The sequence below is a fragment of the Monosiga brevicollis genome, genomic scaffold (assembly GCF_000002865.3).
Source record: "Monosiga brevicollis MX1 MONBRscaffold_2 genomic scaffold, whole genome shotgun sequence".
NCBI lineage: Eukaryota > Choanoflagellata > Craspedida > Salpingoecidae > Monosiga > Monosiga brevicollis.
In genome coordinates, this window is record NW_001865039.1 from 1,638,537 (window position 1) to 1,664,186 (window position 25,650).

Sequence of the window (25,650 nt, forward strand, 5' to 3'; positions counted from 1 at the left end):
CCCCAAACCTGTTTTGGCCTCGTCATGCCCCAGCGCGTCTACCATGTGCGTACAAGCCATAGCCCCAGCTCACCAGTGCCCGCTCGCCTTGACACGACCCCTCCCGCCCCTCTGTCCCTCACGCCCTGTTCGTGTCGGCAGCTCTACGGCGACTCGGTACCAGAGGTCACAACCTGGATGCTTGCTTTGAAGAAGGCAGCCCGTCTTACTGCAGCTGTGCCCATTGGCATGCCTCTGACCCCAGGCACTACCGAAGTAGGCACGCACCATCGCTGCTGCCTCGTTCATGTGCACGTGCTGTGCTGTTTGTGCGCGTCGATTCACGCCAACGCCTGTCTCAGGACTCGCTACGCCTTCTCGCCGAACAACACAAAGGCATCGCAGTGAGTGCATCCCCAAAGTCCACCGCCATCGCTTCAACTGCTGCATTCTCTAAACCAGGCTCATTTCTGTGTACTCTGCGCTCCCGAGCAGCGGATGATGGCCCACACAGCCACCGAGGCTGATCGGGTACGCAGCCCGTCCATATGCAGTATTGCGTTACTCACCATCACCACCACCACCATCCCGCCTCTTCTGCCCAATGCTTGACCCAGGTCGCCCCCTTCCAATCAAACCCTGATGCCACACCCTGAGCCAAAAGTCTCATTTTCGGCTCTTGAATTTGTTTTTGAGTGACAGGCTGCAGACCCATCCTTAGCCGCGGCCCAAGCAGCTACCCCAACGGGTCGCTCCGGCTCAGTAAGCAGCTACCAACCTACCACACAACCACAGCGTCGATTCTCTCTTTCCGGCTGGCGCCGTTCTACCAAAAGTCAGCCGCAGGTCAGCGGCCCAAAGATCAGCGGACCGGTGCCCTCAGATCAATTCCCAGCTGGCAGCGCCATCACCAACACCGCCACGGCTGCTGATCAGAACAAGGCTCAATTCATTGCCGCCGTCAAAACGCTGATGGGGGATGCGGGCCAAAGCAACGGTCTCTATGCCACCGGCACCCAACCACAGCGTGTCGGCGTTGAGCGCAGTTACGATGACGAGATTCGACAACTGCGTGATGCCTTGCAACGCGCCCACACTCAACCCGCTGAGGACGGTTCAGATACATCCGATTTCTTCTCCGACGACGACGACAATGATGATAGAGATAATATTGATAAGCCTGCGGCCAAGCCTGCTACCAACTCCTGAGGGCCTCCACGGGGAAGCCGTTCCATGACGCAGGCCGTTTGTCTATCGTTTGGCTACTCAACACAGCCATGGGCCCCATGGACGTGAGCTCGCACCATGATGCTGCACCAGGCGTGTAGCCAAGATACGCACTCCAAGCGCTGAGCGCTCGGCACGGAAACTGGCACCACACAGCACCAACTCAAACAATCGAACTCTTGACGACTCGCACGCTTCGTTCTGACACAATCACCCACACAAGCATGCGCGCGGATGCAAGACTGCCAATAACATACTTAGGTGCTTCAAAAGCATGGATTGTTTGTTGCGAGCGCGTTCTTGCTGCTCAGCAGCGGAACGCGGTGGGGCGGTCGATGCGGCTTTCACTGGCCGCACGGTCGGCGCTGCCCGTTTCAAGGCTTGCAACTGCAATCCCTGCAATTGTTGTTCCAACTCGTGCCATTCGGGTGCATCAGCCGCTGCTGCTAGTGTCAAAGGCGTCTCAGACGCTGTTATTGGAGCCAACCAGGCGCATGAGAACACACAAAAAATAGGGGGGCAGAGAACAGAGAAGAGGGCCCTTCCTGAGTGTGCAAACCAGATTCAGATCTCACCAATGCGGACAACGGCAAAGGGGAACAGCTGGAGCGAGAGCAAAGTTGCTTGAGGATTTAGAATGGTTTTCGGTGGAGTGGTATAGAGCTGAAAGTCGACGGTGGGGTCGGCGAGATGCTCACGTACGAAAGTCGAGACATGCTCGACCGTTTCCTGGCGTCCGTCGGTCGCAGTCCACCAGTGGTGAGAACACGAAATAAATTAAGGCCAGCGAAGTCGAGGCTCAGGGTACGCTCCATGCAAACGTGAGCACACAAAAGCACAACCTCACCTGCAGGTTAAAGCAACCTTGCAGGACGGCTTTGTCTGGAAAGCAGATGCGCAGAATAGCAAACTCATAGCGATTTGCACGCCGCAGTTTCTCCTTATCCCGCATCGCTTTGGTCATGAGGGGTCGATCCAACACCCTGCGCGTTGCATAAATGATTTGTGAGAAAGACTCGGAACCTCCACTGCGACGCTACACGGTTTGCTGGGTCGGGAGCTCAATCTTACGCCTGAGCTTGCTGGATGGCTTGCTGGTGCATGACGCGCACGTCAGCAGAAGTCACTTCCAGGTCTTGCTCTGGCACCTCAAAGGCTGTTTTCAGGAAAATCACAGGCAGATTCGTCAAAACAATATTCCACATAGGTTCAGAAGTCACACGTCATCCAATGGCGGCAAGAGCATATTTTTCGTACTTGGCATACGGTCTGAAAATCGAAACACGATGGGCTGTCGCCCAATCGCAGGCACGGGCGTGGGGGTTGGTGTGGAGTGGGTTGATGTGGGCTGTGCAATCCGTGCCACACACAACACGCAACACCACGGTGAGCGGTGAGCAGTGAGCGGTGGGTGGAGGTTCAGGCGTGAAAGCGCTGAGTACAAACCTCCGAATTGGGCACAGGCTTGGGACTCTGCACCGTTGAGTTGGTGTCCGCCAAAGCTGCAGAAGCAGGGTTATTGGTTGTTGCTGCGGTTGGGGCCGAGGTGGTAGAGCGAGGATCGGCGTGCGGGGCTAGGCTGCCGTCCAACTGCAAGCCCTCTGGAATGTAGCGTTTGGAGGGCACGAAATGGCGACCGACCACGGGTTTTGAAGTGGGTGCGGGTATGGCATCCCCCGAAGCAGTCGGCTCTGGCTCAATTGCCGGGGTGGACGGTGGATTGTGGGCTGTGGCGGGTGTTGGGGCGGTTGGCGTAATGGTTGAGGTTGAGGTCGCGGCCGGGGTGGGAACCAAAGAGGTTGGCGCGATGTGAGAGCTTGATGTGGCCTGGGTGATGGGCACTCGAGTAGTATCTGGAGTATCAGATGTGACGCTGCTTGTCTGCTCCGCTTCAGGGCGTTGCGTAGCTACCGCTGGCGGTGGGTCGACCGATGTTGGGGTGGCGGCCGAGCTTGCCTCACTGGTCGCAGCCGCTGGAGAGGCGTAATTTAGACTGATCAGAGCACGGCCGGCAATGCCCACCTCTTGAAGCGTAAGCGCCAGCTCTGGGCCTGCCAGCTCGCGCCGAAGGTAGCGAAACACTGGGCTGCCATCGGCGGGGGCTGGGTGGTGTTCCTGCACAAGGTCCACGATGGTCCGCAGCGTGAGCGAATTGTCTACGTCAAGCTTGAGACGCTGCCGGTTCTCCAATTGAACGGCCAATTGCACTAGAATACAACGCAGTGAGGCCGTGCTTGAGCCGATGGGGAGCAGTTCAAGGTCGTTCAAGGCGCAAAGCGTGCTGCGAGTTTGACGGAACGACGGAACGGTCTCACCTGGCGCAGGACCAGCCTTGTTGCCAGTCAGCTGTACAAGCTCAAGTGTGGCTTGGTTGGGCAGCGTTGTATGGCGCAAGACTGCGTCAAGACTCAGCTCTGTCTTGTGATGACGCAGCGTTCGTCCATCAGGTTCCACGCCCAGCTTGCTACACGCTGCCTTGACCATCTGCAATGGGCAACAGGGTGACACCAAGGCAGTGAAAGCCGATGGCCTCATTCGATGCAGCTCAAGCCGTGTCGTGACAGCCCAGGGCCAGCTTCACCACGTACGACAAACACAGTGTCATTGGGGTTGGCAGAGATGATGACGCGGCGCGCATTATCCCCAACGACGGTGAACCGTTTGGCCATGATCCCGGTTCGCAATAGCAACGTCACACAGCTACTCGCGGATGAATACAAAAAAGAAAAAGGTCACCAGACCACGAAATGAGCGCAGCTCCACTCGCCCACATCACCACCTACATTCATGCCCACATCCCTCAACCCCACCCCACCCTTGCATTCCTCAACCAGCCCCCAGCCCCCAGCCACCAGCTTTCAGCTCCCAGCCTTACCACGACCGCTGCCCTTTGAGCCGGACCATTGTCACGTCGTACCTTTTGGCTGTATGAAAAAACTGCACGAATTGTCAGACTCTTTGATATCACAGAGAGAGCGAAGAGGATAAACAGCACAGCAAAGAGGAACAAGGGAGCTTTGATGTCAGACGTTTATGTCAGATATTTTGACGCAAAATTTTTCGAATTTCGATTCGACGCGACGCGACGTGTGTGTGTGTGCTCGCCGGTGAAATGGCGGCGGGCAACAAGAAGAATGATCTGGAGGCGCAGCTCAAGTAAGTGGCACTGATGGAACGGATGATGGCCGGGTATTGTCATGTAATTTATTCAAAGAGGGTGTGCTTTATGTTGATCTAGGTCACTGCAGCGAGAGCTGCAGGCGGATCGGAGACAGCAGGCGGCCGCAAAGCGAGCAGACAGCCATGCGCCAGTTTGTGGACGCTGCACCACCATGTGTCCTGCCGAAGAGATGCTACGGTACGATCGACGCCCTCAGACACCACCCGTCTATTTTCAAGCTCCCACTCATCTTGAAATCAAAATGTAAAGGCGCCAGCTGCAGCATCGGCTTCATCCATTGGAAGTCTGTCCATCTCACAAGGGGAGGGAGCCTCGCGCTGACCCTGCCCGGACTGTCAAGGAGTACAGTCGACCCGCAGCCGGTATGACCCCGTCTTTGCCACGCCAGCATGCTCATTATCATTCGTGAGCTCACGCCACCTGCATCTCCACGCGATGCCAACCCAGACAAAAGCATGGCCGCAACCCTTGAGTTGCGGCCGCTGCCAGTCCTTCATGACACCGCCAACTACCTTGCCACACTAGCCCACGATCGCCTGAACGATCGGCGTGCCTTTACCGCTGCCTATCCCTTTTTGGTTGATCGCTTTCGAGCCGTGCGTCAAGACCTCATGATCCAGGTCCGTGGATACTCTGATCCTCAACTCGACTGAGCAGCAAATTTCATGCTCGCCGACATTCACACCTCACCCTCACCTTACGCCCTTGCTCCTTTTTCTCAACGCATCTTCCTCCTTCCCCTCTCGGTTCACGCACGGACCAATGCCGCATGTACAGCGCCTTCTTCTAAGCGATGCCATTCCGATTTTGGAGATTAACATTCGCGTTCTTCTGGCCGCTTCAGTCCTGTATGTGAACATGACACTGCACTGCAATCCAATCGCTAGCTAGCAAAGTCATTGCCCTCCGTTAATGCGCAGCACCTCCTCTTGTGACATCTAGCTTGCACCGCGCTTCCATCGACCACCTCGATCCTACCCTCCACATGGGCCAGCTCAAAGAGGCATGTGGTGATGCATGCGCAGATCCCCCAGCCCTTGCCACCTCGTCAGCCTCGAGCCTCTGAACAGCCTCACTCTCACCATGGGGAACCCGGTTTGCAAATGCAGTGTTATACGTTGCTGCTTCCGCTGTACACACGACGGCGCGAGAAGCTGGGCTTGCCCGATGTCACACCCCTGTCCCCGCGCAAGGTGGTGGCTGCCCCACACGCCAACTCCCCGGCCTTGATGGCCGAGGCATTTCACCAAGCTGCGTGGATTCTCCTCGCTCATGGTACGGCCAGGCCAGGGCGGTGACTGCTGATAAAAACGCTCGTTCTTTTTTTTTTTTTTTTCCTCGTAAACCAAATTTGTCCGTATGTATGTCTGTACTGCTGGCAGATCAACCCGTAGCTATTAACAAAGCCTTGCTGCTCCATGCCAGCGTGCGGCAGCAACCCTTCTTCCAGTCTGCCCGGCAGGTTAGTGGGTTTGTCAGGCCGATGAGAGAGCTCTTCCTTTTACCACACTACACCGCTCACCTATTTTCCTTCCTGTTTTTTTTATTTGTATGTTTTTGTTTCACCTAGCTCCTGCGAGCTTGGTCGCTGCACAACTACGTGGCCGCCAGTCGCGTTTTAAAGTCAGTCCATGTGTGCGATTGCCTCCGATGTATTCGCCACACGCCTCACCTTTGGCTCCCATTGTCCTACAGAACGCTGCATCCCCTTTTGCAAGGGGCGGCCATGTCAGGCGTAGAGCAACTGCGCCTTCACACAATAGGGATTCTTGCCCATGCCTACGGCAGCCCCAATGTTAAGCTGCCTGTTGCCACCATCGCCGAGTGGCTCTGCCATAGCCCTGGTACGAATAGAATCCGTGCACAATGCCGAGCTAACTTTTGCCCACAACCCCTGAGCCAGCCCCAAAAAAACTCAAAATTCGCTATCTCGTCGTTTACCTCAGGAGAAACATTGACTGCCATGCTTGAGGCACATGGATTTACCTCGGAAATGCATGGCAGCGTCTTCACAATTCGCAAGCAAAATTACAAGGATGAAGTGACCCAGGTTCCGGCACCAGGTGTGTTGGCGCGTGAGCAGGCTTCTGCTTTTCTTCACTCACTTGGCATCTGTGTTCACGTACCGGTTGGCTGGTGGCGGATGGCTGTTGCTGCTGCTGCCATGGTCTGCATCATTGCTGACTGTTTGATGCGAATGCGTGTGGATCTGGGTCTGGCGACTAGATCATGCAACATTGGAGCGACTGGCAACCACATGTGCCCACATGGACGGCGTGCGCACAGTGACAGGCGTGGTGGGGAAGCGTCTGAACTTGATCGAGGTTGACCCCAAGCCACTTGCCCCGTGGGAAAAAAACAGGGACAAGGCCAGCCCCTCTGACAACGAGACAATCTTGCAAGATTCTTGGGGCTACTTGTGTCGCATCACGCCAGTCCAACAGTGTTGGACGGCCGCTCAGCAGCTGGTACAAGCGTTCTGCTGTGGCTCAGATGCGATCAAGGAAACGCGACGTCGACTGCTTCTGCAATTTGCACAGACCAGCTTCAAATCGGCGCCTAGTATGACCACAGGTAAGTTCTGGGCACCCCATGCGTGCTCGATCGGCAGGTTCTTGCGCCTTTTCACACATTGTTGCGATGCTTTGTGGCTGCAGATGAGATTCGCACGCTTGCAATCTTGGTCACGGCCCTATACTTGTGGGCCCGAAACCCAGCTGGCGATCGAATCGGGGCTTTGCATAAACCCATTTTCGATCTTTTATTTCTCCTTCGAGGTCGCACCGGAGCAGTGCCCCGAAGTCAACAGCTTCCTCTTCCCGAATGGCATAGCTTCCTAGCCACGGGCCCTGGTCTGGCTGCTTGGCAAAAACTCCAGCAATGAACCGCTTTTCGATGAATTGTAACTCCTGATTTGCTTGAAAATCGATTTTTGCATCTGATGCTTGATGGTCCGTGGTTTGTGGTCACACCGTGCTGCGAATCAAAAAAGCAGGCTTTTCAAGAGACAGAATGAACGATCAACCTTCAACCTCCTTTGTGTTCATTCGGCTTGGGTAGCCTCATGCTGCACATGTTAACATGTAGATATTCCTAACATCTGACTGATGTAAAAAAAAAAATAAAAAAATAAAAAAAAATAACCAAAAAGGCACTGCAAACCTGGGCAGTCGCATTCCGACATCAAGTTGTCGTCAATTTACTTTCACAAGCGACAGCGCGTTTCACCACTTCCATGCATGTCAACCCAAAGGCGAATGTTTGTGCGGTCAATAGCCTGACAGAAAGCTGAAACTCCCATGACGACTTGACTGAGCGCGGTCAAACTTCGAGTGGACTGCCGAATGTTCTCATGCCATCGTGGCTGTGTCAAGAACAAAGTTGAAGAATTGTCAAGGGTGAATTGGGTGCCTCTCAGCGGCGGATGGGCCGCTGCAAACCAAGCGTCGGGAGAACAAAGGTGGAACGAAAAAAGCAAAAAAAAAAAAAAAACAGGAAAGGAAAACATAGAAAAAAGAATGGTTAGAAGAGAATCGAAGGATGCCTCAGCGCAGACGACAGGATCCAATCGTGTTCTCCATGGCGACCAGGGCCATGCTTGGCGGTGCTCTGCACGGTCAGCTCTCAGTCACAGCCTCATCTCCAGCTGACATTTTGGTGAGCAACCTATTGTTTGAGAGACTTCTCATACTCCTCCATGAGCTCCTTCTGCACTTGCGGCAGGACCAACTCGTGGCGAGTGTATTCCATCGCAAACTCGCCCTTGCCCTGGGTCTGGGCCCGAAGCTCTGAGCTGTATCCAAACATGTCGTTCAAGGGGACCTCCGCCTTGATCACGGTGCTGCCCTCGGAGGTTTCACTGTCCATGATGGTACCACGACGCTTGTTGATGCCGCCGATCACAGTACCCTGGAACTCATCTGGCACCACAATTTCAACCTGCATGATGGGTTGCAGCACGACTGGCGAGCCCTTTTGGAAAGCTGCAAGACCACGCATTTGAAGAAGGATTAGTCAGATAGATCTAGACCAAGAAAGGGGCAAAGAGCACAAGACGAGCCAAGCCACGGTACACAATCAGGTGACGGGCAGGACGTACCCTGGCGGACGGCGCCAATACCAGCCATGGTAAAGGCCATGTCGTTCGAGTCGACGGCATGCGCATTGCCATCCTTGAGGATAAACTTGATGCCTTGGATGGGAGATCCAGTAAGCGGGCCCTTCTCGCAGGCCTCACGGAAGCCCTAGAAGGAAAAGAAGAAAAAGAAGTTAAAAGAAGAAAAAGAAGTTAAAAAAAGAACAAAGAAAAAAAAGAAAACACCCAGATAAACAGCACAACAACAACCCCTCCCGAGTCGCATGGTCAGAAGGGGCCTGTTTGAGCCTGGTGAAAAGGAGCACCCCTGTGCGTAAAAAAATCGGAAAGAGCTCGTACCTTCTCAATGGCAGGAATAAAGTTCTTGGGAATGTTTTGGCCGACAGTTTCGTCCTCAAAGATGACATCAGCGGCCTCATCGCCATCAAGGGGCACAATCTCGCCCTGCACACGACCGTATTGGCCTGCACCACCAGACTGCTTCTTGTGAATGTAATCGAACCTGGGCCGAAGGCGGGGCGATTGTCACACCAATGGTACTTGAGTTGAACAGTTTGTGACCCGAAAATCGGACGGCCTGGGCTGAGGTAGGCAGGGCTAGTGTGTCGACAACGTACTTCATGGGGGCTGTCATGGTCTCCCGGAAAGCCACCTTGGGCTTGCCGGTGATGGTTGGGCAATTGTACTCGCGCTCCATGATTTCCTTGTAAATCTGTGGTGTCATACGGCATGCAAACCATGAGTTGCACGTTTGCACAATCCAGCTGCCGCACGTACACCAGACAATCGTACCTCAAGATGAAGTTCACCCATGCCGCTGAGATGGTTTCCTTGCTTTCCGGGTCCAGGTGCACGCGGAAGGTTGGGTCCTGTTATAAAAAAAAAAAAAAAAAAAAAAAAAAAAAAAAAAAAAAAAAAAAAAAAAAAAAAAGGTGAGAAGTTCTAATCGGCAAGCATGTCTTTGAATCCCTTGATTGATGGCGTGATACAAACAAAGGCATGGCGACCAGCCTCCGGACCTGGCGTTGGAAGCGGTTGAGCGCTTTGCTGAACGAAGCAAGGTCTGTCGAATTCTTGGGCTTGATGGAGAGCGAGATGACCGGGTTGGGCACGAACATGGACTCCATGGTCAGGGAAGTCGATCCATCCGTAAACGTATCACCCGATGAGCAGTCAAGGCCGAACATGGCGCAAATCTCGCCCGCATGGACCTGAGGGCGAAGAAAAAAAAAAAAAAAAGGACCCCAAAAAGGTAGTTTATGAGTGCGACTGGCAGCCCAAACGCAATCGTGCACAAACAAGGTCGGGCAATAAACACATTCGCAGTCGTTCTTGCAAAAGACAAACAGACCTCGTTAACGTCCTCCATTGAGGCTGAGTGCATGCGTACGAGGCGTGGGACCTTGACCTTCTTGTCGGTGCGAGCATTGTAGATAAAGTCACCCTTGCGCAGGACACCTGCAAGCGTGGCAGCGCCGGCATCAGGCTTCTGTCGGCGAGCTATATTGGATGGGAGGCCCCCCATGACGGGCTAAAAAACAACAACGCACCTTGGTAGGTACGGAGATAGGTCAACTGGCCAAACTGGCCCTGCTCAAGCTTAAAGGCCAAGCCCAAGAAGGGGGCCTCGCTGTTGCCCATATTGATGGGCACCTTCTTTTCAGCGTCGTTCGTATCCAAGGCATAGCTTTCAACCTCATTGGGGGCAGGCAAATACTCGAGGACGCCATCCAACAGCGTTTGCACACCTGTGGGTGGCAGTTGAAGGCAAAAGTTAGCCACCTGCAAAAATGTGGTAGAGGGATGGCGGCAGCTTGGCGGTACCTACCAAGGTTTTTGAGCGCCGTGCCAACAAATACAGGAGTGAAGGAGCGGGCCAGCACGGCGTCACGGATGGCCTGCTTCAGCTGCTCAGGGGATGGCTCCTCGCCCATCAAGAAGAGATCGGCAATCTCCTCATTGACGTCGGCCAGGTGGCCAATCAGTTCTTCACGCTTGGCGGCCACCTCCTCAGACATGTTGGCCGGAATTTCAGTGCGCACGACCTGCATGCTATGGGGACCGACAGTGACACGGGGGATGAGACGAAGCACTCAGCACTGGACACGTGTGGTACGGTTGACATGCCGGGCAAGCATGAGGCTAACCCTTGCTGGCCCTGAAAGTAGACGGCTTCATTCGTGATAAGATCCACAACACCCTCCATACGATCCTCGAGTCCAATGGGCAACTGGACCATAGCGGCATTGTGTCGCAACTTTTGGCTGTACACGGAAAAGCATGTTGAGCTGGGCAGGTGCGCTGACAAGCGAATCTTTCCAAACGATGGGGGAGGATAGGGTACTCACCGAAGTTGGTTGGTCACACGAGCCGGGTTGGCACCGGGGCGATCGCACTTGTTCACAAAACCGATGCAGGGCACCTTGTAGCTGCAAGGCCATTCAAGGAAAGGGAAGGAAAATTGCGTGTTAAGATGCCACGACCCTCTCTTGCCACCTCTGGCAGCTAGGCGGGCTTGGCAGCGACTGTCTGTCGTACCGCTTCATCTGACGGTCAACGGTAAGAGTCTGGCTCTGAACGCCACCAACGGAGCAGAGCACCAAGACGGCGCCGTCAAGCACGCGCAACGCACGCTCGACCTCGATGGTAAAGTCAACGTGACCGGGGGTATCGATAATGTTGATGTTATGGTCCTTCCACGTCGTGTAGGTGGCGGCTGAGGCAATGGTGATGCCTGCGCCAAACAATATGGGAGCGCGGGGTGAAAAAAAGGAACATCATGGGAAAGGGGTGGTGGTGGGGCCATCGGTGTCCGAGGCAGGTTGGTGTCGAGAAAGGCGACAGTCGCTTACCCTTTTCACGTTCGAGCTCCATTGAATCCATGGTGGCGCCGACCTCGTCCTTGCCGCGCACCTGATTCAAGAAGAGAATCGATGGGAAGGACGGGAGGCATCGGTCAGAGGAGCGGCCAAGCACGTCTTGTGGTGGAAGGGCGTGTGAGCACTCAACGAGGGGCGGGACTGCAAACCTCGTGCATTTCTTTGATACGGCCGGTGTAGAAGAGGACGCGTTCGGTCAGCGTGGTCTTGCCCGAGTCGATATGGGCGGAGATACCAATGTTGCGAATCTTGGCAATGTCACGTTCGACTGTGCCGTCGGGAGCCACAAGAGCAGGTGATTGGAGATTGAGCCAGGTACAAGGCGGGCGCAAGGCATGGGCTGCGACGGCGCAAAGGCAGAAAGGGCAGGCACGTACGTGCTGAGGCAGCAGCGAGGGGTCGAGCCATGGAGAGACCCCGTGCGCCGCTGCGCACTGAGCGCGTTACGGCGAGGGCGCGCACCGACAACATGGTGACGGGCAGACAGTGGCCGTCTACGACGAAAGCAAGAACGATGATCGGGACCCAGTCGCATTCAGAGTGAGAGGCGGGCAGGGCACAACCCACAAGCAAGAGCGCTGCAATACTGTGACACCAAGTCCGTTCAAGCCGGCACGTGGAAAACTTATCGCCCAACACCCCACCCCTCCCTATGTCCACATGACTTCCTCTCCTCATTCCATCCACCCCACTGCCCTGTATCATGCTCACAGCAGTCCGTTCCATTCCCAAGTGTTTCTTTCCCCGAGCGCTGCCCTTTTGATGCAGCAACCCGTCTCAAGAATCCGCCGCTTACCGCTCAACAGTAAAAGACACAGAAGAGAGAGAGAGAGAGAGAACACGTGTTCACTTCCATCAGTGTGTGTGTGTGTGTGTGTGTGTGTGTGCGAGCATTAGTGTTCTTCCTTTTGTTCTTCTTCTTTCCTACATGTCAGCACATCTCTAGAATGCGCTATTGTTAAAGGTGGCATGTGTGCTATTTTTACCAGCATCCAAAGCGCTTGGGGATATGGAAGAGAAGAAGGGTTGGGGGCGGGGGCTTAGGGGGTTCGGTGCCCGGGCGAGGTGTAAATGGATTATTGTTGAGCCGTGGAGCCTTTTGTCTGGTGGTTGTTGAACAGGACGCATAGTATGCCGTTAGATGGAGGAGTCGAGCAAGTTGTCCACGGCTGTTGCAAAGGAGGAGTGACGGGCGGCGCAGTAAAAGTCCCGGTGTTCCGCGTCGCCTTTGCCTGTCAGACCGCGCCATATGAGGTGAGATGAATAGTTCAAGACTGCTGGGGAACACGCACATCATCTCCTCGCTGCATCAAACCTACCAGTAGCAACGAGCATGGCCCGCAAACCGGCGCGCATGGCGCCCTCAAAGTCGTCTCCCGTATCCTAGACACGGCGACAAGAAAGAGTCTTGGGTCATGCGCAAAAAGACTTTGTTTTTCCAACCAGCGACATGGTGATGGGGGCGCCAGGAACCAACATCCCCAATCATAACGCAGCTCTCGACGTCCAGGTGGCAGGAAGCTGCCAAAGCCGGAAAACGCATCGTGTTTGGGTTGCCCGTGAGGTTCCGACTACCAGTCTGGCCGGGCTAGCAAGCATGTCCGTACCGGCAGCGGCGCGGAAAAATTCGGCCGATGGCTTGCCCACCACGTGGGCCGACACATTGGCTGCATACTCCAGAGCCCGTACAAAGGCGCCCGCGGCGATGTGCACGCCGCTCGGGGTGGCATAAAAACTGCAGCGTTTTAATCGTGTGCAAGCACAAGCGACACAAATGGAGCAAGGGCTCAACACAGGCGTTTGTTGCGGGCAGAAGAGCACGAGGGCCAGATGCCGAATCAACAAGACTTACCGACTGGTGTTGATGGCTATCAGCCGGGCATCCGGCTGTCTGAGGATTTGAAAGCCGGTGTCCAAAGTTGCATAGTCAAAGCTGTCAGGCGCCAGCCCCAGAACCACGGTATCTGGGCTGTCGCGAGGAACATCGGCAAAATCTTCCTCCGTGGCCGGTGGAATGATAAAGAAGCATCTAAGCAGGCGATGAAGGCGGTGCTTGAGGTCCGCGGCGTGCTTGCTCACAAGCGCCCAGGAAGTGGTCGGACCCCATCTTACCGACGTTGGTCGCGAAGCAGAAGCGCCCTCGTGGCCGCCAGCGAGGTAAACACCTCTATCATGCAAGGCAAACAGTGCGTTACGGGTAGTCAGCCTTGAATTGGCGCTAAGCGTCAAGCCATGCGGCACGCAAACGTCAAAAGGCGCTGTACCAGAGGGTTCGACGGCAAAGCCGAGGGTCGTCAGGCGCTCGTAAATGGCACGCTGTGACTCCTTGCTCGTGTTGGTGACTAAGCGCACGGTGTAGTTTTGCTTCAATCTGCAGGCATGTGGCGCTAGGTGAGACCAGGCAAGCAAGAACATGGGCCCCCGAGCAGATGCCGGTAGTGGCGTACCGAGCCAAGGCGTCAATGGCACCGGGCAGGGCCGCGTTGCCGACGAGCAGCGTACCACTAATATCCACAAACACGGCCTTTGTCTTTCTGCCCAAAGGATTTCCAGTGCACAGGGGACAACCACCGATGCGCCGCCGAACAACCCACGCTCGGCGACAGGCAGCATGGCTCGCGTGCGCACAGGGGTAAGCACACGACTGCTCTGGCTCTCCGCTCAGCTCGTCCGTGCTTGTGTCGGCGATTTCACAGAAGCAATAGCAGCACCTGGGGCCAGGGAGGGTCGGCGCAGTCGCTATAGCAACGGCGGTCTGGTCATGGTCGCGACAAAGCTAATATGGAGTGTCCGTTTGCGGACGCGACAACGGTATTAGAAGCAGTCGGTGAAGCAGACAAGAGCAGCGCGAGTTGCGGTTAGAAAGCGAAAACAATAGGGATGCAAGCTGCACACCTGAACAGGCATAAAACAAGAGGCCGCAGTCACCATTTGGCGCTGGACAGCATCGGGGAGAGGCTGCGCTGCCGGCCACAACCTGTCTTGCCACCAAAACGCCTGAATCTTGCGTGGGAGCGCGTCGGGCAGCAAGCGGAGACCGCTTTCCAGGGTCGGACTCGCCTGCCGTGTCTCCAGCTCCACGCGACAGGTGGTCCCATGAGCCGGATCCGCTGGATCTGTCACTGCCAACTCAACAGTCCCCATGTCTGAGCTGAAGGACGAGAAGTCGTAAGCGGCACTAGGCAGCTCTGACAGGATGGATCGCAGAGAGCGATGGCATCGATCGACCCAACAGTAGCTCTGCCGCTGCTGCTGCTGCTGCTGATAATGTTTGTTGTTGATGATCAGGTCAGCGCCCTCCGATGAAGCGTCAATGAAGCGTCGATGAAGCGGGCCTGGCCAGCCAGCGAGCTTCCAAGTGAACGTTACGAGCACGAGCAGTCAAAAAAAAATGAAATTTTATTGTCAGCATTTATTATCTGGGATTGTCAGACAAAATGTTGGGTGTGTGTGTGTGTGAGTCTCTCAGTTTCCATTCAGACTCAACTTGGTTGCTAGCTCTCACCTTGACAACGTCCGAGCACAGCGCAGCACAGCACGGAGCACGCAGGGCGTAGCACGCAGCCACACAGCGCGCGCGCATCACGTTCATTTCTTGAGGTTGGTTATCGATGCGCTGTGTGCCGCTCACTTGGCTGATCCATACGTAACCCTTTTCTTTTATTTCTTGTTGTTTGAACTGTGTCCACTTGAGCGTGAAGCGTTCTTGTTCCCGAGGCAAGCTCGTGTCACCGTGGCTTTTTTGACTGCCCTTCGCTTCTTCGCCCGCCCTTCGCTGCCAATCACTCGCTTATCGCCGTGTCCCGCGTGCAGTCGGCATAGTACCGTCTTGCCACCTAGTCTGGAACAGGCCTGTCTGCCTGCTGCTCAGCCGTTCGCCTTTGAACCATCCCTCCTGCAGCGGCGGCTGCGCCTTGGAACTGCGCTAGCACGGCAGCACGCCCAAGCCGGTGCACTTGCCAAGTGATCGGTGCCATGTCGGATGTTCAGGCCCGTCCCCCGTCGCAGCCTCTGCTTGATGCAGCCCGCAGCTCGCGATTCACCACCATTCCAAACCTTTCCGAAGACGGTTTGTCGCGTGACCTCAAGGGTACCAAGCCCATCCCGAGCCGCCTGCCCTAACCCATCCTTTTTCTCGATGGCCATCTCTGATATCTGCTAGATGTGGCCAACATCTGGTTCTGCGTCTCGCAACTCATTGCCGAGATGCTTTCTCGCGGCAAGGTGTGCCCTTCTTGCTCAGTCAAATGGCAGACCTCTCTTCTTCATGGTGGCTAACACTGCCGCCTCTCCGTGTGCTGGGCTATGACTGCATCCGTGTTCCATCTGCAGGGCGTGTCAGTCTTATCCTTGGGCACGTTTGCTCTTGGTCCGGACGTCGAGGGTGGTAAACCCATCTTCAACCTCTCCAATTCTTTCTTGAGTCGCCACCCCATCAACCTGGAGCCACAGGCAATTGCTGCGACCTGCCCGGTGGTTGGGTTGAATTTTACTACGCTAAGCCTCGCGTCTGGCTTTGACCGCCACACCATCGAGAACACAGTCAAAGAAGTCATCAATGTACGTGCAGATGGCATTTGCTGCTTTTCTCAAAAAGGCCTCGTGCTCGCCCGTGCTCAAGACTTGCTACATGTGGGCCTTTTTTGACCCTCTCCTCTGCTGCTCACTCCACTTGCCCTGCACATCGACAGGCCTTGTCCCGCGAAGTGAAACGCTTTGATCCCAAGGGCACCTCGCTCGAGTTTTATGGCGTTGGCAAGCTGTCCATCAAGGCCACCAAAGTGCGCTTTGTGTTTGTTCAGGAATTTTATGATGATCCTCAGCCCATGAAGCGCCTTCACATCCCGCGCAGCGAGTTCCAGAGCCGCCCCGTGACGGTGGCCCGGCTTGACTTTGACGCCTTGGGCCTGGATCGACCCAGCACGACCGACATGCGCGCCATCACGCCGCGCATCTTGGGTACACCCACCACGACTGAGTTCAAGACTAGTCTCGGGGACGTCATAGAAACGCCCCAAGACGAAGCCTGGGGCTCTCAGGCCCGCTCAGACGCTGGGCGCCGCCGGGATATCAAGTGGCAGTCGTCCCTGGTCTCTAACCGGCAACTTCCCATCCTAGACCAAGCTGGCCCAGCCAGCCCACCCGGCACCGCCAGCGCAGACCATCGCCTCTTGTCTCCGGCTTTGGAGTCTCGTCGTCGCCGTCCCATCACGCCCGTCGATGACAGTGACCTGGCTGCCACCGAGTCTGAGCAGTTTTCAAAGTTGGCGACCCGAAACTTGAACTCGACAATCGGCGTTGTCATCGAGGATCCCAAAGGAGGCGTTGACGTCGTTAATAAAGTAGGCTATTTGCTTCCGCTGCAGCTCACTCGAGTTCTCTCACGAAGCTTGATCTCCTCTTCTCTTAGTCTCGCCTCATCTCGCTTTGCCTCGTTTTTTTTTTTTTTTTTTTTTTTTTTTTCTTCCCGCTCCCTTTTGTCTTCTTGATTACTTTTTTGGCCATTTTTTCCCCCATCTGCTCACCACAATCGGGCCGACGCGTGTCAAACTGTGCTTTAGACGGCCCATTGGGACGTCAAAAAGGGCCCCCTTCCAGATTTGCCCAAGCAGCTTCCAGTGGAACACCATCGCAACCGACTCAAACGTGAAAAGTCGCCACGCCTCACTTATGAGGAGTGGCAGCAGCAAGTTCAGTCCAAAGGCTCCAACCCGGGCCGGCGGCGTCGCCACATTCGGGATCAATTGGACTTGGACCCTACAATCCGTCAAAAGCAGGAGGCTAGCCTGCGCGAGATGGATCTGCAACTCACCTCCATGCTGGAGCGCCAGGACCGCAAGGCCATTGCTTTGGAGAAGAAGCTGGATGAGGCACGCCGCGAAGCTGAGAAGCGCACAGCCGTCTTCAACAAAAAAGCAGCTGTCACCAAGCGCTCCACCGATGCAGAGCTGACCGGAGACGGGCTGGGCGACGGCAATGCAGGCCAAGATGTGTTTGTGTTCCGGCCTCCCACCTCCCACTCGTCTATCCGACGTCACAATCACGATCTCAGTTTGGATCAAGCAGCTCAGGCCGCCACCGTGCGTCTCAAGGAAACCCTGAAGCAGCGTCGCAGCTTTGAACGGGGCCAAAAAGAGCAGCGTGCGTTGGCCGAACAACTCGAAGCCATGAAGCTCGAAGAGGAGGAGCGTCGTGAACAGGTCTGTCGTTTTCACTTTTATTCTCTCCTTCCTGTTTCAATCACATGTCCTTGCTCCCAATCGTGGAGAGAAAGGGCATTGTTGCGCCGTGCCTTGTCTTCAACTCACCATCCTCGTCCGCTCGCTCTCTTCCTGGTCTGCCCATGTGTAGCAACTTAACTCTTATCGGGCGGAACTCAAACGCCAGATTGAGTACAAGCGAGGTCAAGAGGCGGCTGCCAAAATGGCTCACCCACGCCAGCCCGTGCCATTTGACCTCAAGCATCTGCCTGGTTTGTCTCACGGAGTCGAGTGGCCGCGAGTGTACTTTTTTTTTTTTGCCTTCTGTGTCTTGGATCACGACGAGTGCAGGCTGACCTGCAATGCATCTCACTCCTTGCCTCGATGATTCTCAACTGTAGCCACGGACAAAAACTGGCGTCCCACCAATTCAGCTGCCGGTCGACGGGCGGCTGCGCTGGGTCCTGAAATGTACAAGGAACACGACGCGCTGGAGCGACGCATGGCTGATAATGCGCGCAAGGTGTATCAGGAGCAGGTGGCCTTTGAGGCTGAGCGCAACCGCAAGATCTTGGAGGAGCGCGAGGCCGAACGCCGTCGTGATGCTGAAATCGCCGAGGCCAAACACAAGCAAGAGATCTCAGATGCTCAGCGTCTCCGTGAGTTGGCGGCAAAGGAACAGCGCGTGCTGAAGAAGGAATGGATTGCGGCACACAAGCAGAAGCTTGCAGCAGAGGCAGAGGAAGCCGAGCATCGCCGCTTGGCCGCCGACGTGCCCATCAAGGATTACATGGACTATCTGAGTTATGTCAATGATGGATTTGAGTAGCATGTAAATCAACTGTTTTGAGCCTGATCCCTCCCAGCCTGAAGCTCTCCTTGCGTTGGACTTTGCTTCCTGGTGTGCCGTTGGCAGCTCGTTTCGACTCGTTTCTTTCCGTCCCATGCTCTTGCCCACCGCTACCACCACTCGGCGCGGAGAGATAAGTACAAATTGAATTTCCAATTTTATCTTACAAATCCATTTCGTCTGACAACGAATGAGTCACGTAGAGTATGACATTTGTCACACATCCAATACAAGGGTGTGTAACACATTCACACTTCCAAGTCGTTGGCTTGCAAGCCCCTTGTCAAGCAGGTTGTGCCACAGTGGGACCACGTTTCTCTTCCGTCTCAAACAGGTACGAACACACACATCGGGTCGGCGCTGACGCTGATGCTGCTCCGCGCCCTGGCTAGCTGGTACGCCGAGCTCGGGGTTACGGCAGGAGGAAGCGGGGAGGGGGGGGGGAGGGTTGAGTTGCGGGCATTGTTGATCGAGAGGACAGAGCGTTTTCAGTTGAAAGGGGAGGAGGTCGTGAGTGGTGGTGGGGTGAGAAGGCAGCGGGTCGGCCGCCATGTCGTTTGCTTCTTCTTCAAACGAGCCAGCTCTATGGCGCGCCTTACTGCTGTGTCAACCTGATGCGCCAACTCGTCGTGCTTTCTTGACTCTGCTGCACGCAATGCACTGTTTGCCTTGCCTCTTTCTTAGGAGCTCGTGTATCATTTGAGCAGTGTTACTCGAACTGGCTCAGGCCTTTTGTCCAGAAGGGGAGATTTTTTTGGCGGTATGTCCTTTCCAGACGAGCTATCTACCCGTCTGGCTTGCAACCCGACCCGCTTGTGCATCTTAAGCCCATCAGCTGCAAAACTCATGCAGAGCCGTCTGTTCATCGGTTGTTGGCTGGCCCATGCATGAACATTGCTCTGTTTCATATTTCTAGGGGTTTGAGAGGTTGTGGTCTGTGGCTCCGCAAACACCGCCATCATGCCGCCCAAGCAGAAGAACGTGAAGAAGGCCCAGGAAAAGGCCAAACAGCAGTTTGTCGAGGATAAAACCTTTGGTTTGAAGAACAAAAAAGGTGGCAAACAGCAAAAGTTTATTCAGCAAGTGAAGCAGCAAGCTGGCCAGAAAAATAACGTACGATGTGACTCAAGCTCCTGCCGGCAATTGTGCTCGGCTGTCGTTGGGTTTTGGATCTTGGAAAATCTGCGCTCTCTCATTTGTGGCACAATGGCGTGGTTGGGCTGCGGTCGTCTTGTTCACAGAAACCCTCTTCTGAGGAACGCGTGAGTCTCGTAGAGCATCGGGATCAGGATGGAGCTGTTGTGGATCGCGGGGTTGAAAGATTGAGGGATATGAGGATGTTTGTTGACGTAGACCATCATGTGTGGCAATGTTATAGGCTCGACAACAGGCGGCGGCCAAGGAAAAGGCCATGATGAATGACCTCTTCAAGCCTGTGCGCCAAAAGGCCAAGCCCGTAGAGCAAAAGGCCGTCAACACCAAAGACGAGGCCACTGAGTCTGGCAAGCGTAACATCTATGTTGACGCCCGCGACAAGAAGAAGGACGGTATGTCTCGATGAAGTATGGAGCACAAACAATCGGCGCAGACACTTTTAATGGCTTGCATTTTGCTTACTGGCGAGCGGATGGATGTGTCGCTGCCTGGCGCGCAGAGACGTCTGAGGCATGGGATCTTAACCAGCTCGGCGACGTCATTCGTCAAAAGCACAGCTCTCAAAAGGTTCAGACCACCACCAACAAGGTTTGCAAGCATTTCCTTGAGGCTGTGGAGAACGGCCTGTACGGTTGGTTCTGGGTGTGCCCCAACGGTGGCGAGTCGTGCAAGTACCGTCATGCCCTTCCCGAAGGTATGTTATTGTCTCATAAATTTGACGAGCTTTGTACCAGTACGAGCGCCGTTTGTTCGGATTTTCATGCTTCCTGAGCTTGTGCATGGGCACCATCTCTGACTTGTTGACCCCTTGTCTTGGCCATGTTCTTTCAGGTTATGTGCTGAAGAAGGACCGCAAGAAGGCGGAGGATAACAAGAACTCCATCACCATGGAGGACTTGATTGATCACGAGCGTGCCAAGCTGGGTACCAACACCACCCCTGTGACTTACGAGACGTTTATGAAGTGGAAGCGAAGAAAGGTGCGGCAGGCGCGACCCGCATCCGTTTCTTTCTACTTGAATCCGCATGCCACTTCCCTCTTTGCTATCTTCGTTATGTTTTGCTTCATATGTGTGTGTGTGTGTGTGTGTGTGTGTGATATGCTCATCCATGCGGCTGGACCACAGATTGCGGAGAAGAAGAAGCTGGCAGCAGCCGAGGCCAAGAAGAAGAAAAAAGATGCGTCGGAAGGCCGTTCCTTTGGCGTAAGTTGGCAGGACTTGTCTTTTTTTACCTTTTGAGGCCGCTTGGTTCTGCAACAGAATTTGCTGCACAAATGTGGACTCACCGTGTCGGTTGTGGCTATGGCGGATAGGTTACGGGTCGCGAGTTCTTTTCGTTTCATGCCGATGCCGCGGGTCAGGATGGCGAGGGTGCCGATGACAATGCTCCAGCTGAGCCCAAGGCGGCAGGCGTGGAGGGCGAGACGGAGGAGCCCGTCAAGGGCTTTGATGTTTCTGTTTTCGAGAACGTCGACTACGGCGACGAGGACGAAGATGACGAAGAAGGCGGTGAAGGCATGGTGAGTCGATTTGCAAGTCAACTCGCGATTGCTCATCAAATTAAAAATCGCCTTGGCTTGTTCCCCTGCGTGTCTCGCTCAATGGCGGCCTGTGCGGTGTTTGAAAATGATGGCGTGGTGTAGGCCAAGCGGCGCAAATTTTTTGTATCAGTGGAGGGCGTGGACGTGGATGCTGGCATCTTTTCAAACCTGGATGAATTCGACAGTGTGGACGTAGACGAGACTGCGCGGGCGTGCGCAGCACCGGGCGCATCGGCATCAGAAGCCTAGTATGGCCGCCTCTTCTCTGTTACTGGTCTCTGGTTGAGACTGGAACCCGACAGCACCAGAAGAGGGTCTGTTCCAGAATAAGGACTCAAGCACGTTGGGTCTGTGGTGCTCAGACGGCATGCCACCAGCGTTCTTGCATCAATCTTACCTTGTGAATGGGTTTCAAGCTGTGTGTTTCTTTCAATCTTCTTTTCCCCTTTTGTATCCCGGATTATTCTGTTTGCTCGTTGCTCGTTTTTCTTTGCGTTTGCTCATCCTGGAGCACCCGAGTGGTGGCGGGCCGAGGCAAATCGAGAGACGACATGCCACACAAATGCCAAGCCCTGCACAAGCAAAGACAGTAACTTTCATTTGGCAACTCAAGTATTCATTGTCATTATCACAATATCATTGGCCCACTAGCACTCTGATCCAGGTGTCCGGACGACCAGTACATGTCGGCCGTTGTAGTGAGACACCTTTGGAGCACGAGCTGCTGAGCCCTTGCCTCAAGCTTGACACACCTCCAACAGAGACACAGAGACTTTTGATAATAAAGGAAAGGAGGAGGGAACAGCCTTGATAGGCTTTGTCTGGACATAACCCAAAGCCTAACTGACTGTGAACTATGTGTGTGTGTGTGTGTGTGTGTGTGTGTGTGTGTGGGCAACGGCAAGGGAATGATGTGGAGATGGTGAAGGTGTGTGTGGTGTGGAAGGAATTGGAGAGACAGAGCGAGAGATTTTGAGAGATTTTGAGAGATTTTGAGAGAGAGAGAGAGAGAGAGAGAGATTTTGAGAGATTTTGAGAGATTTTGAGAGAGAGAGAGAGAGAGAGAGAGAGAGAGATTGTGTGAGAGAGAGAGAGAGAGAGAGAGAGATTAAGAGAGAGATTCGGAGAGAGAGAGAGAGAGAGAGAGAGAAAGAGAGCGCGCGTCATCATCACAATTTGAGTTCCGCGCGTGCGCAGTCAGTCGTACGGTCTCATCTCTTGCGAACGCCAGTCGGTGCTCTGTGTTCCGAGCGTTCTGGTGGCGTCTTGCCGCTGGTTTATTCTTACTCCCTGGCCCGCCACTCTGTTCTGCACTCTGTTCTGCGCCTTCGCTCCCACATTGTCATTTCCATCGTTCTCGGCCTCACTGAACATGATTGCCTTTGACGGCGTCTACTTCGTTCCTCTAGTATTTCACGTCGTCGCTCTGTGCGCCGCCCTCACGCCTCGGCGCTCGCGTAGCCTCTGTGACGTGTCTCCGTTGCCAGAGCTCACTCCCATTCGACGCATGGACCCTGTGCTCTTGTTTGCAAACGCCAGACTGTGGTTCTCCTTCACTTCACTTCTGGCATTTTCTCGTGCCATCCACGTCACGCCCATCCCGGTCCTTACATCGGATGTTAGCTTGACGGCCACCAACCACCGGCTGCTGCATCCTGCCAACAGACTTTTTATGAATGGATTAGGTGGCCATCATTGTTAACACTGCCAACATGGTCACGACGGCATCCGACAGGACCAACAACCCCTTCTTCAACATCGAGCCCTCAGCACCCGTGGCCAGCCGCGAGGCCTCGGCCGGCAAAGCCTTTGAACGCGTGCGTGCCTCGCCGTCCACCAGTCCACAGCAACACCGACCCTCTCTTCCGAGCCAGGCTCGTGCCTATGTCAACAAACAACCTCACCAGGAGGCACCTTCGAGGCCGCCTGGCTGGCATCAGAGCGTTGATTTCACCAACAGCACGTCCCCATCCGCCAACAACGACACCGACTCGAGCCACGCCGCCCCTCCAACCGTTGTGCCTCTCGAGCGACTGCGTGTCGTTGTCAAATCGCGACCCGTGAATGGCTGGCTTGATATCAAGTATGATGAAGAGCCCTACCCAGAAGCCTTGTACGGCCATCTCTCCTACGAAGACTTTCATGACCACATTGTGCGACTGAATGCCATTCGCCGCAAGTACCGTTGTACTAAGGTCGACTATGGCCTTTTGGGTAGGTGGCGGCATAATCTTGGAATAGTCCCCCGGGTAGAGACACACCAACTTGTCACAGTCTTTGCTGGCTCCGCTTCTCCAGCTTGGCCTCTTGCTTCTTTTTCACGTCGATTGTGGTTTCTGGCCCCCTCACTGCTCTCTCCCCCTCCCTGCACGTTGGATAGCGGCGGGTGTGAGCTTGCTGCCGGTTATTCCATTTGTTGCGCGGAAGAAAAGTCGCGCAAAGAAGCGTCGCCAGGAGATTGACCTCCTTCTTCATGACTTTCACATGGCTAACCCCCACTTGCGCATGTCCAGCGATCCCATCACAAGCCACCTCATTATCGAAGCCAACCCCAGTGTTCTCCAATCCAAGTAGACCAGACACAGCAGCATTCTGGTCCAGTCTGACTTTTGCACGAGTGCTCGGGACACCGGACTAGTACTGCCACCTTATCTTTAGATCCTGCTCCTCTCTTCTGGCTGGCCTTGTTGCGGACTCGAGTGTCTTCTCCAAGCCATGCCCACAACGGGTACTCATCGTATATCCTTTCCCCATCATGAATAATCGACGTGTGAATTTGCTTTGAGCACAACCAGAGCTATACCTGTGCGGGACGTCATGGCTCTGCCCATCTCTGGTGATGTTGTGTGATAGTCCCCTCCTTTTTCCAACCGACTGTACTTTCACCGCAGGAGCTGTCAACCGGATCAAAAGCCCTTTGTTCCCGTGCCATTGAATTGCCGAACAAATGCCGTGTGACGTGAACGAGCTTGTTTGCCCGCTTCGCTTGCTTGAGGCACATACATGACTGCTCGATTTGAAGGCCTTTTAGCTCAAAGGTCACACATACGTTTGCGTGCGCATACTACACAAGTCCTAGATAAAACTTTGGAAAAAAAAAATAGGAAACATCACTCGCCCATAACATCAAGCGCCCTCAACCGCACGCTGCGTGCTTCAGTTACTCTCGCCATCGCTCTCAGAGTCGGGTAGCTGCAGAGCAGCGCGGCAGGCAGCCAATTCTTGGCCAAGTGGGCCCGAAGCAGTGCCTTTGCGGCGTTTGCGGGCGGGTTGTGAGCGCCGCTTTGACGCACGACGGCGCGCAGCGCCAGCGCTGGTATAACCATCGAAACCGGCCCAGATATTTAGACCAAACTTGCGTCCCCCGGCCAGGTTGGTCATGGGCAGAGCGGCATGAATAGTGGCCGGCTCGACAGTGCCATCCGCACGAAGGTTGGGAAAGACGACCGCGCGCCCGCGCTTCGGTTGTACTTTGAGGCCGAGTCGAGGAAAGTGTGTATACCCCGCACAGCTGCGGGTGGCGGGAATGGTGTTGAGGTAAACAAAGATGGTGGCCGTGCGTAACGGAGTCACGAGCTCCACCCCGCCGTCTCTCTCCAGCAGGGTCCCTGCATCATGGTGCAGCTTGAATTGCTGGCCTTGCTGATAGCTCACCACCTGTAACGGCTCGATGCAAAGTGCCTCCGTCCCCAGGAGATCGGCAGCCCGCCGCTCAATTTGAGCCACCAGGCTGTCCGCCGATTTTTCGAGCCAAGTAAATTTGGAAGTGCGATAGGCCGACGTCACTGGCTGGCCCAAATCGTTGTCCATGTATGAGCCTGAGAGCCGCTGGCTTGCAATCCGGTCCAATACCACCCGACTGAGGTGCTGCAGCTCGCCTTCAGTGAGAAAATCATCAACCTGAAAGACGTTGGGCTCGCGATGCAAGACCTTTAAACTTCGCCTATGGATAAAACGAGCGTCACGGTCCAGTCATTGTAGCCGGTGCTTTTGCCCATAGTCGGCCAAGCGTGCACGGCGGGCGGGGGCTACCAGGCTCATACCGACAACGGCGAATCTCTGGATTGGACGCATTGGAATAGAAGAGACGGCTCATGGCAAAGGGCAGCGGGCAGGGGGTGGGCTGCCGCTTGCCAGGGGCCCGGCGCCCCCGAAGTGAGGGCTGCGGATCCGTGGGTTTGATCTGTGGCTTTGCCAAGGCTCGGGTGTAGGCGCGCGTTCGCACTCGCGCTGGCAGTTGCATCTCACTGCCCTCCGGCTTTGTTGGTGGGGCCGGTGTTGCAGCCATCATCAAATCGAGCATGCACGCCGATCTCCACCAGTCAAAACGCACGCAGGATAAGAAGAGAGAGACGGTGCGAGAGGCGGTGCGGGAGGCGGTGCGAGAGGAGGGGGGTTCTCGGCGTCAAGCGAAATTGATTTTGATAAAATCACAAAAATTTGAAAGTTTTTTTTTTTTTTTTTTTTTGCATTTCAGATAGAGATCTAAATTTTGGCAGCAGCATTGCTCTTCAGAGCTGTTCTGGAGTGAGGAGGTATC

The 25,650-nt window shown here is 54.9% G+C and overlaps 9 protein-coding genes across 9 annotated transcripts; 4 read left to right on the top strand and 5 right to left on the bottom strand.

Moving 5' to 3' along the window:
- Positions 1-3,153: 3,153 nt before the first annotated feature.
- MONBRDRAFT_35544 (uncharacterized protein) lies at positions 3,154-3,908 on the bottom strand (the record flags this gene model as incomplete). Its single annotated transcript, XM_001742642.1, has 3 exons — positions 3,795-3,908; positions 3,522-3,690; positions 3,154-3,413 (listed from the first exon to the last, which is right to left on the bottom strand). Coding segments are annotated over exons 1-3 (510 nt in total), but the record flags the coding sequence as incomplete, so codon positions are not given.
- A 410-nt stretch (positions 3,909-4,318) lies between these two features.
- Positions 4,319-7,271, top strand: MONBRDRAFT_22190 (uncharacterized protein; the record flags this gene model as incomplete). Its single annotated transcript, XM_001742190.1, has 12 exons — positions 4,319-4,362; positions 4,445-4,564; positions 4,637-4,749; positions 4,913-5,007; positions 5,165-5,239; positions 5,497-5,662; positions 5,770-5,849; positions 5,958-6,010; positions 6,083-6,231; positions 6,334-6,450; positions 6,614-6,961; positions 7,045-7,271. 12 exons carry the CDS (start codon positions 4,319-4,321, stop codon positions 7,269-7,271), a joined length of 1,587 nt encoding a protein of 528 aa, XP_001742242.1.
- Positions 7,272-8,053: 782 nt separating this feature from the next.
- On the bottom strand, positions 8,054-11,833 carry MONBRDRAFT_22191 (uncharacterized protein; the record flags this gene model as incomplete). The annotated part of the gene is made up of 15 exons (XM_001742643.1): positions 8,054-8,370; positions 8,487-8,631; positions 8,823-8,985; positions 9,101-9,247; positions 9,276-9,352; positions 9,503-9,694; positions 9,835-9,941; positions 10,034-10,231; positions 10,312-10,535; positions 10,631-10,747; positions 10,832-10,912; positions 11,022-11,217; positions 11,336-11,396; positions 11,512-11,630; positions 11,740-11,833. 15 exons carry the CDS (start codon positions 11,831-11,833, stop codon positions 8,054-8,056), a joined length of 2,238 nt encoding a protein of 745 aa, XP_001742695.1.
- Positions 11,834-12,655: 822 nt separating this feature from the next.
- On the bottom strand, positions 12,656-13,898 carry MONBRDRAFT_13731 (uncharacterized protein; the record flags this gene model as incomplete). The annotated part of the gene is made up of 7 exons (XM_001742644.1): positions 12,656-12,745; positions 12,840-12,883; positions 12,970-13,097; positions 13,215-13,391; positions 13,475-13,529; positions 13,627-13,733; positions 13,810-13,898. Coding segments are annotated over 7 exons (690 nt in total), but the record flags the coding sequence as incomplete, so codon positions are not given.
- A 1,074-nt stretch (positions 13,899-14,972) lies between these two features.
- MONBRDRAFT_30870 (uncharacterized protein) lies at positions 14,973-18,572 on the top strand. Its single transcript, XM_001742191.1, has 7 exons — positions 14,973-15,079; positions 15,176-15,586; positions 15,695-15,922; positions 16,054-16,704; positions 16,924-17,562; positions 17,714-17,834; positions 17,964-18,572. Exons 2-7 carry the CDS (start codon positions 15,569-15,571, stop codon positions 18,389-18,391), a joined length of 2,085 nt encoding a protein of 694 aa, XP_001742243.1. The 5' UTR covers positions 14,973-15,079; positions 15,176-15,568; the 3' UTR covers positions 18,392-18,572.
- Positions 18,573-19,372: 800 nt separating this feature from the next.
- On the top strand, positions 19,373-21,359 carry MONBRDRAFT_22194 (uncharacterized protein; the record flags this gene model as incomplete). The annotated part of the gene is made up of 6 exons (XM_001742192.1): positions 19,373-19,525; positions 19,791-19,959; positions 20,067-20,261; positions 20,399-20,772; positions 20,883-21,089; positions 21,213-21,359. 6 exons carry the CDS (start codon positions 19,373-19,375, stop codon positions 21,357-21,359), a joined length of 1,245 nt encoding a protein of 414 aa, XP_001742244.1.
- Positions 21,360-21,738: 379 nt separating this feature from the next.
- Positions 21,739-22,277, bottom strand: MONBRDRAFT_22195 (uncharacterized protein; the record flags this gene model as incomplete). The annotated part of the gene is made up of 2 exons (XM_001742645.1): positions 21,739-21,862; positions 21,955-22,277. The coding sequence occupies 2 exons, from the start codon at positions 22,275-22,277 to the stop codon at positions 21,739-21,741; spliced, it is 447 nt and encodes a 148-aa protein (XP_001742697.1).
- A 545-nt stretch (positions 22,278-22,822) lies between these two features.
- Positions 22,823-23,684, top strand: MONBRDRAFT_22196 (uncharacterized protein; the record flags this gene model as incomplete). Its single annotated transcript, XM_001742193.1, has 2 exons — positions 22,823-23,324; positions 23,491-23,684. The coding sequence occupies 2 exons, from the start codon at positions 22,823-22,825 to the stop codon at positions 23,682-23,684; spliced, it is 696 nt and encodes a 231-aa protein (XP_001742245.1).
- An 804-nt stretch (positions 23,685-24,488) lies between these two features.
- Positions 24,489-24,917, bottom strand: MONBRDRAFT_3101 (uncharacterized protein; the record flags this gene model as incomplete). Its single annotated transcript, XM_001742646.1, has 1 exon — positions 24,489-24,917. A coding segment is annotated over one exon (429 nt), but the record flags the coding sequence as incomplete, so codon positions are not given.
- Positions 24,918-25,650: the final 733 nt, after the last annotated feature.